General features: G+C 64.8%; 1 protein-coding gene across 6 annotated transcripts in view; it reads right to left on the minus strand.

The window, feature by feature from the left end:
• The window catches only part of PIEZO1 (piezo type mechanosensitive ion channel component 1 (Er blood group)), a 54,438-nt gene that overhangs the window by 25,243 nt on the left and 19,955 nt on the right, over positions 1 to 9,240 (minus strand). For 5 of the 6 annotated variants that reach the window (XM_089903399.1, XM_022582928.3, XM_022582927.3 and 2 more), the window contains exon 2: positions 3,369 to 3,464. The exons of the other annotated variant lie outside the window; for it this stretch is intronic. In XM_089903399.1, the coding sequence (XP_089759525.1) occupies positions 3,369 to 3,464 (96 nt within the window). The remainder of the gene's footprint in view (positions 1 to 3,368; positions 3,465 to 9,240) is intronic. 6 annotated transcript variants of the gene reach the window in all.

Raw genomic sequence — 9,240 nt, forward strand, 5'->3', positions numbered from 1 at the left:
AGTCTACCACAGTGGACTCCGAGGTTTGGCCCTGAGTGCCAGAAAGAGCAAGGATCGTTGGCGGGCGCCCACGCGTGTGCGTATGTGTGCGTGCAAGGGTGCGTATGGGCGCCAGACCACACACTGCACTTGCTGGAAGTGCCGCCTGCCTCTCTCCTTGACCTGGGGTCACTCCTTCGGCCACGTGAGGCCTGCACAGCACAGGAGCGCCGCGGAAGGACGGGGCCTGCCTTCGTGGGCAGGCAACCCCACCTCTGCCGTGCAGGGCAGGGGTCACACAGAAGTCTCTCCTCCTGAAGGAGCCGGGGCTCCGCTCAGGGACTTCAGGCTCAGGCAGGAATCTGGAGAAGCAGGAAGTGGGGCTGGGGGGCTGTGGCTCCAGGAGCAGAAGAGAGGGAGGCTCGTGGCAGGTACAAGGAGCATCTGTCTGCCCCAGAGCGGGCACCGGGGTTGAGCCCCAAACCTCCCTGACGCGGCTGCTCAGTCTGCAAATGCTCCAGGGCATCTCCGCCCTCGGCACACCTGCCGCCACGAAGGCCCCACTCCCACGACCCTGTTCCGGGGCAGCCCCACCCTGGGCCCGGCTCTGCTGCTAGGGTGAGCGGCTTGCAGACCTCGCCCTCCTGAAGCGATATGCGTAAGCGGAGCTGAGGGAAGGGGCGTCCTCCGGTCGCCCGAGGCTCTGTCACACCGAGGACGGTGCAGAGGTGGGGCAGGGAGGGACAGGGTTCCCACGGCGGGGGGGGCGGGGGATCAGAGTTGGAGCACGAGGCCCTGGCCGGGGGCAGCGGGGGGCCCATCTGCTCTGCCGACCCCGGGGCGCCGTCTGCTCACAGGCAGGAGGGCGCAGGTCTGGGGAGGATGGCAGAGCCTCTCATCCCCTCATCCGGCAATGACAGGGAGCCTCCCGGTGCACTGACTGCTCTGCGAGGTGAACCGGACCCGCCCACCCGGCCCACCATGTCCCAACAGCACCTGAGTTCAAGCAGAGCCGAGGGGCTCCAGGGGCAGGTGCACCCTCTCCCGCGAGCAGCCGCGGGGCTGGGTTTTGTTCTAAGGCAGGGACAGGGCCTCCCTGAGTCCCTAAACATTAATCAGGTCGCCAGGAGCTGACCCTCTCGCGTCTACCTGCAGCTCTGCTGCACCTCTGCCCTGCCCTGCGCGGGGCACGTGGCCCACGGCCGCCGCCCCATTGCCCGGCAAAGTGATGGTCCCGACCCCTCTCCGCCCTGCACGGGGAGCCGGGGTCAGGCTGACGCCCCCACGGGGATGGGGCCAGGAATCAATCGGCGCCCGTGGGCACCTTGCGCAGCCTCAGACCTTCCACCAGCTGCGGCGCAGGCGCGGGCCGGCCTCACGTTCTCCTCTCTCCTGCCCGGAAGACCCGGCAACCTCCCTGTCCCTGAAGGGCCTCTAGGGCTGGAGAGATGGACGGATGGAGGTCAGGTGGGCAAGTCTTCCCAGCGCCTCTCCCTCTGCTCCCTGACCCTTCCCCACTCTGGACTCCTGCCCTGGCCGGGAGCCTGTGCTTCCACCACTGCCAATTAGAGGAAAGCGTTCCCAGTTGCTAGTGGGCAGGAAATATTGATGGAACAAGCAGCTCTGAACCGAAAGCCCGGGAACGGGGTCCACGGAGAGGAGAGGAAGGCCTGGATGCCAGACTCTGCCCAGCAGCCCTCCCCAGGGAGCTGGGAGTTGGCGGGAAGTTGGGCCAGCCGGCTGGGGAGGGGTCTGGCCTGGGGTCCCCCGTGGCTCCCTGCTCTGCACCCGTGCTGGGGCCCCTCCCCTGAATTCTACCCACACTGCAAGATCAGGGCTCTGTACGAGTGCCCCAAGTGGGGAGAGAGGCTGAGGAGGGGGTTACCGCCAGATGCCACAGGCTGGGGAGGGGTGACCTGCCACCCTGTAGAAGGCAGAATGACACTCCTTCGGGGAAATCCATGCCCAATCCGGGGGCCCTGGGAGTGCTTCCTGACACAGCAGAGGGGAACCAATGGTGCCAATCAGCTGGACTTTCAGCAGGGAGCTGCCCCTGGCTCCCCTGGAAGGGGAGGTCCTAACTGTGGAGAGGGGGCAGGAGGGCAGAGTCAGAGTGATAGGGCGGGACTGTCACTGACAGGCCATCGCCAGCCTGGGCGATGGAGGGAGGGGCCCCGAGCCAAGAAGCTGGGAAGCAGGTGCTCCCAGAGCCTCCAGGAGGGACCAGCCCTGCGACACCTGGGCTTTCGCCCCATGAGGCCCGGGCCAGACTCCGACCTCTGGGCTGTGGGTGGGGACGTGCCGTGTGGCCGCTCAGTGTGGGGTGATCTCAGCAACCACAGGCCACGCCCGAGGCCCCAGAGCGGCCAGCAGCCCCGGGGCAGTGCGTGGGCACGCCTCCCTCCAGGGTGTCGGCCAAACCCTCGGCCCGCCGGGCAGCGGGGGTCACGCCCCGACAACTTGCTCCCTGGGTGTCTCTCTTCACCCTCCAAAACCTAACGGCCTCCCTACCCACGGGGCACAGAGCAGTCCCCAGGCACTTGTCCTCACCGAGAAGCCGGGACGATGGCAGGTCCAGAAGCACCCAGAGAGCAGCTGGTGGGAGCCCCAGCGCGAAGGGACCCCTCAGCCGTGCCCCCTTCCCATGCCACCTGCCTGCAGGCCTGCACCTCCTTTCACAGGGGCCCGTGCTCTGCTGGGCAGGGGGCAGGGAACCTCCTACGCAGGGATCCTCTCCGCTCCAGCTCCTCTCAGACGAGCCCGCGCCGTGGGCACCACCGTCCACACCGTCCTGGAGGCCCAGGCGCCCTGATGGGCCTTCCCACCCGTCTGCCTGGCGGACACAGAAGCTGCCCTCCAAGAGCTCAGAACCAGGTGGAGACCGCCGTGCGCCCAGCTACCCTGTTACCCCGACGACGAGGTGGTGGGGGGGAAGCCGAGGCCCCGCAGCATGCCGGGCGCACATGGATGGAGCCTGAGTCCACGGCGGGGCTGGGGAGCCGGCGTGGCAGCTGGACCTAAGGTTGGCCGCAGCCGCTCAGGGCAGATGGGCCGCAAGGACGGCGCTGGGACAGGGTGGGGATTGGGGGAGGGACCCGGTGGGAAGACGGCCCAGCCCACGGCCAGGAGACGCCCCAGGGGCATCCTGCATCATGGCCCCTGTGGCATGAGGTCAGAAAAGAGATTCTGAAACCAGCCAAGGGTCCTCCATGAAAAATGAAACTCAGGACCACCCATCCTTCCCTGGTGGCTCCTCAACCGCAGAGAAAGTCCACCCCTGCCCGGTTCTGCCGGGGCCCCAACGCTCCCCCAACCCCAGGCACCTGAACAAAGAGCTCCGAGACCCCGAGTCACCGCCCACCCCCCAGCAGAGCCCTGCCCGCCCTTACCTGGGATGCTGTGCCTGGAGGGGCCCGGGAACCAGGGCAGCAGTAGCAGAAACAGGAGGTAGACCAGCGAGAGCGCGTTGACGCGGAAGAGGCAGGCTGTGGAGCAAACAGGATGCGGTCAGCCCGGCTGCCGGGGGATGGGGGCAACCAGCCCCGTGCCCCCCGAGCCTCTCTGCCGTGGGTGCTGTGCGTGTCACCCCTACGAGGCTGCCACCTCCCTGCATGGGCGAGCGACCTCGCTCAATGCGTGACGTGTCACTGTTACCGGGAGCACCATGCTTGGCTTAACGACGGCTCTGCTGTGTGTTGACAAGCGTGGCCGTCATGTCTGCATGTGTCTCAGGCACCCGCCCCGCGGAGCCCCCGTCACGGGGCCAACCCTGAGGTCACGACATTCTCCCAACTTGCTTTCTTTCCTTTTGTAAGATGTTATGTTTTCAGTCAACACACAACACGGCTGATTTTGGGGTCCAGCTCTCTTAGCCTCCTCCCCCCACCTCTGCATCCCAGACAGCTGGGTGCACCCACTCGGGCCACGGCAGGGCCCCCCAGCACGTCGCCCGGGGCACGAGTCACGCATGTGTCTGCAGCCACTCCACCTCTCCCCTCACTGACTCGAGGGCGCCCCCCGCGTCTCGCGCTGCTGACCCCATCCTGATGAAGTGCAGTAGGTGCTGGGACCTCACCCGCCCCCAGGAAGTGAGGGGGTCTGGGGATGCTAGGGAGGTGCCATGTGTCCCAACTCGGGTCTCGTCACTGAGCAAGGGGGCCACTCAGCCCTTCCCGGGGACCCGAGAGGGGGCTGGGCCAGGAAAGCCCCGCTCGCTGCCCAGAGGGGACCAGCATCGCGTGGACGGCCCTGGCGAGGTCCCCAGGCTGGAGCCACCTCTGGCCACCCTGCTCCTCAATCACCACGGCCAGCAAGCGGGCCCGGGGGACCCAGCCCTGCCCACCCAGGACAGAGCAGTCGGCTGTGGGCGCCAGTGTCCACCACGGATCCGACCCCCGGCCCCTGCGGACAGCCCAGCCTCACGGCCCAGTCATCGTGATGGAGCAGAGCTGCACGGGGTAGAAGCCCACCCTGATCGGGTCTCCAAGAGGGGGTCGATATCCCACCTCCACGCTCTACCCCTCAGACCCCCAGGTGTGGACCGTGAGGCCAGCAATGGCTCGACTGCCACTTAGCAGCCATCTGGACGGCCTGGGCCAAAACAAGCCGACCTGAACCCGGCCACGGACTCAGCTATGCAGACAATCTCCCCGGAGCAGGTGGCAGGGCCAGATGGGGTGTTCAGCCCCTTCCCACTGTCTCCTCAAGCCCCCCATCACCCAAGCAATGAGGAACCCCAGAGCACCACACGGCCAGTGCCGTGGTCCCGAGCTCTGGTCAGGCCGCCTTCCTTTCTGGACGCTGCCGCGCCCTCCCGCTGCCTGGAGCAGCCCTAAAGCTAAGCAGCCTCCTTCCGCACGTACACCTGCCACGGCCAACAGATCAGCTCGAAACCTAAAGCTTTTCCACAAATATACGTTTTCGAAAAAACAAACAAAAAAATCAACCTGATCTGGCCCAGGAGGCAGGAGGGAACTGCATTTACGGCAAAGGCTTGTAAAGTTCCTGTTCCCCAGAGCTGCACTTTTCAGCCTGCTGCGTTCTGCCCCTCTCCTTCCACAGTGCCAGCCAGGTGGTACCGCCCACCCAGCCATCCAGGTAACTTTCTCCTGAGGGCACATGCTGCAGTTCTCTGCCCTGAGGTACTCATGTTCTGATCCACCCGGGACACCAGAGCTGAACAAGCACACGCGCACCAGCCATGGCGTTCACTAGCCCGTGACAGGGAGGCGAACGCGGTGCGGGTCCTGGGGAGGCTCCCGGATGCCTGGCTCTGACGCTGACGCTGACGCTGACCCAGGATGCGGAGACGGAACTAGTGCTTCCCAGATGAGGGTTTCAGTCCGGGAAGATGCAAAGTTCCAGAGGTGGTGGTGACGGTTGCACCATACCGAGAGTGTACTTAATGCCACTGAACCATACACTTAAAAATGGTTAAAGGGGCTTCCCTGGTGGCGCAGTGGTCGAGAGTCCGCCTGCCGATGCAGGGGACACGGGTCCGTGCCCCGGTCTGGGAGGATCCCACATGCCGGGGAGCGGCTGGGCCCGTGAGCCATGGCCGCTGAGCCTGCGCGTCCGGAGCCTGTGCTCCGCAACGGGAGAGGCCACAGCAGCGAGAGGCCTGCGTACCGCAAAAAAAAAAAAAAAAAAAAAACTGGTTAAGGGACTTCCCTGGCAGTCCAGCGGTTAAGACTCTGCGCTTCCACTGCAGGGGCCACAGGCTCGATATCTGGTCGGGGAACTAAGATCCCCGCATGCTGCGTGGCGTGGCCCCCAAAGTTAATAATGATAAATAAATAAAATGGTTAAGATGGTAAATTTTATCTTATGTGTATTTTACCAAAATAAAAGAACATACGGCCCCAGAAATCAGCGAAGGATCTCAGAGACCAGAACTGGAGGGGCAGGGGCCAGCCAGAGCTCTGCAGTCTGCAGCCAGTGGAGCCGGGCCTCCGGCCTCTCCCCAGCCCCAGGCCAAGCAGGAGGAAAAGAAACTAGAAGCTCCATCGGCCAAAAGCAGGAAATCAGAGATGAAGCGTCAGAGCGGGTGGGGGCGGGGGAGCGCGTGGGACTGCCCCACCCTGGGAGGGTCGCCGGGCGCCAGAGCCCGCACAGGGCCTGCCCTGGAGGGGCGACAACAGCCCCTCAGAGTCATTCATTCATTAGACACAGAGGGCAGAGACAGGATGAGCGCCGCCTGGGACGCGAGCGCCTCCACCAACACAGATGAGGAAACAGAGGCCATGGGGCGGCTAGGAGCGCGGCCCCCCAGAGACTGGCCGCCAGATGATCCCCCTGCCAGGAAGCTGGCACCGGCAGGCAGGTGGCGCCAGACAGCCCTGGACGCTGACCCAGGGGACGTGAGCCAGGACAGCTGGGCCCGCTGGCCCCCAGCCCCAGCAGGGTCACCCGGGGCCAGGATGAGAGAGGGGGCTGGGGTCACATTCCCAGCCCACCTCCCCTGCCTGTTTTCAGGGCCTGGGGACAGGGTAAGAGGCCAGCAGAGCAAACAGTGGCCCGGGGCCAGCACGGGAGCAGGGAGCAGAGGCAAACAGGGCTCTAAACGGGGAGCTGAGCCGACTCTCACGTTCTCCCCTGTTCAGAGGGGGAATCAGGTTCCCACAGGAGAAGGGCTTCCGTGCTGGGAGAGTGAGGACTTGGGTCCAGACTCCTGGCTCCACACCTAGCCCTCGGGGCCGCTGGTCTAAGTGCCACGAACCTGGCCTCACTGTGACTCTGCATGAGAAGGAGGCTCAGGGCATCTGAGCAGGCCGCCTGGAGGAGGTGGCATTGCATTTGGCCTCGAGGGCTAGCTAAGACTCAGGGAAGGCCAGGGGAGGTTTGGGGCAGCCCCCGGCTCCCACAGAGGAGGAGGACGCTCAGGTGGAGAGGCGGTGGGGACGTCCTGAGGAGGGGGACAGGCCTGCTCTGCCCAGGCAGTTCCCACCTCCCCATCAGAGCTGCCGGTGGCTGGTGACCTCATGGGGGAAATATGCCTTTTCCTGAGCCAGGAACAATAGGATGGGGTGAGGGCAGAGGGAAAGCCAGCAGGGCTGCCTGCGGGGCAGGAAAGGCTCCCCCCACCCCTGCCTGCATGTTTAACCCTTCAGAGACCCTCACCCAGCACATCAGAGCCTGGTCCTGCAGATGGCAAAAGTGACCCCTGGTCTCAGTTGGTGCCCAGCCAGGAAGGGAGGGCAGGGAGGCCGGCGTGGAGGTTACAAACACCCGGGACGTTCCACACAGAGCTGGACACCACGGCCCGGCCTGCAGGGAGATGGGGGGCCTGTGGGGAGGGGTTCGGCCAGACGTCGAAGCCCCCAGGTGCACCCGCGGTGCCGTGACGTCACCCCAAGGCTGGCCTGCACCCCGGGTGGAAGAAGAGGACACGAGGCCCGTCCTCCCGAGGGAGCTTGAGGAGGCCGCCCGCCCCGAGCCTCAGTTTCTCCACCTGTGAAGTGGGGGAAGGCGTGCCAGCGTGAAGGGCTGTGGGAGGGATGGGCAGCTCTTCACGCACCCCCGGGCTCCTCACCTTGACCCTCCGAGGAGTGTTCTAGCCCCATGCGGGGAAGCCCCGGGACACACAGGAGGCCAGCCTGAGCACCATGCCATCGGCCAGTGGGACCCACAGGCCAGCGTGGGTGGGGGACCCCAGAGGCTTGCAGGGGCAGCACGAGAAGGCTCAGAGGTCATGCGAGGCCTGTGTCAGCATCAGAGATGAAAGGACAGTGGGCCTGGGAGAGACCCAGGGAGAGGCCAGGACTGGGGGGGACGCACCACGGCCGCCATGACTGCCCAGCACCCGTGAGGGGCACGACTGTCGCCTGTACTTTGCAGGTGAGGAAACTGAGCGAGGGGGCTGAAGCTGAGGGATGCGGGCTGACGCCCCCCAGAAATGGTGTGGGTCTAGGTGGCCCAGAGAGCAGAAGTGGGTGGGTGAGGGTCAGCCCCAGGCGCTGATGAACCAGCCCTACAGGACAGCCTGCGGGGGACAGATGCAGCGGCGGGGGGGGGGGGGGGGGGGGGGCTGGTCCAGGACTAGCAGGTCTGCAGGGTCAGCTGTGGGAAACCAGGGCTCAGGCAGAGCTGCCCGCCCTCCCACCAGGCTGGGGGACAGCCAGGCCCCTTGCAGGGCGGCCAAGGCCATGGCACATGGAAAAACGGGGTGGAGGGTGGCAGGGCGTGGGGCCCAGAGTCCAGGAGCTACCGCAGCTCACCGGCCCCCTCCTCCTCTTCTTGCTGGGCCCTGGCTCAGGGTCACGGGGAGGAGGGCCGTGGGCTGAGTGCTTGGGAAGAGCTTCTGGAAGGAGGCGGCTCAGTGGCAAAGAGCCCGGGTCAGGGGCCATGGAACTCATCCCAGCCTCAGTCTCCCCACCTGTGAAACGGCTGGAGGCCCAGCCCTGCAGGAGACGCGGGCCCCTCTGGGCCTCAGTTTCCCCAGCTGTTGGGTGGGAGGGGTCATAACCACTCCCGCTCAGGGAAATGCTGCCATGGAAACGGCGCCCGGCAGGTAGCAGAGAGAACTCACCAACCTCCAAGGCCCTGTTGGAGGACACAAGTCATGGCCGGCCACGCCCACTGCCACCCCTCTTGTATAAAACTTAAATGAGGGACTTCCCTGGTGGCGCGGTGGTTAAGATTCCGCCTGCCAATGCAGGGGACACAGGTTCTAGCCCCGGTCTGAGAAGATCCCACATGCTGCAGAGCAACAAAGCCCGTGCGCCACAACTACTGAGCCTGCGCTCTAGAGCCTGCGTGCTACAACTAGTGAAGCCTGCGTGCTGCAACTACTGAAGCCCGCGCGTCTAGAGCCCGTGCTCCGCAACAAGAGAAGTCACCGCAATGAGAAGCCCGTGCACCGCAACGAAGAGTAGCCCCCGCTCGCCGCAACTAGAGAAAGCCTGTGTGCAGCAATGAAGACCTGATGCAGCCAAAAAATAAATAAGTAAAATAAATAAATTTAAAAAAAACCTTAAATGAGAACAGACACACACGTGTGAATGTCAAAAACGCCCGAAAGAGCCACTCTAAGCAGAGCCAGTGTTTACCTGTGTGGGAGGGGCTCGGCCCTACCTGGGAGGCTTCCTTCTTCACGGGGGGAAGGTTCTCACGTGTAACTGGGGTCATGTACAGTGAACTGACCGAGAGGGGAAGACCAGGGGGAACACACCACAGGGCGGTCGGGCCGCCAGGACCAGGCTGCCCTTCCACAGACCGGGCAGGAGGCTGGGAGGACATGAGGCATCTGAGCCCCCAGGCCCC

The sequence above is a fragment of the Delphinapterus leucas genome, chromosome 20 (assembly GCF_059928025.1).
Source record: "Delphinapterus leucas isolate spDelLeu-1000000601 "Yukka" chromosome 20, BTC_Dleu_Yukka2, whole genome shotgun sequence".
In the NCBI taxonomy this organism is placed as follows: domain Eukaryota; kingdom Metazoa; phylum Chordata; class Mammalia; order Artiodactyla; family Monodontidae; genus Delphinapterus; species Delphinapterus leucas.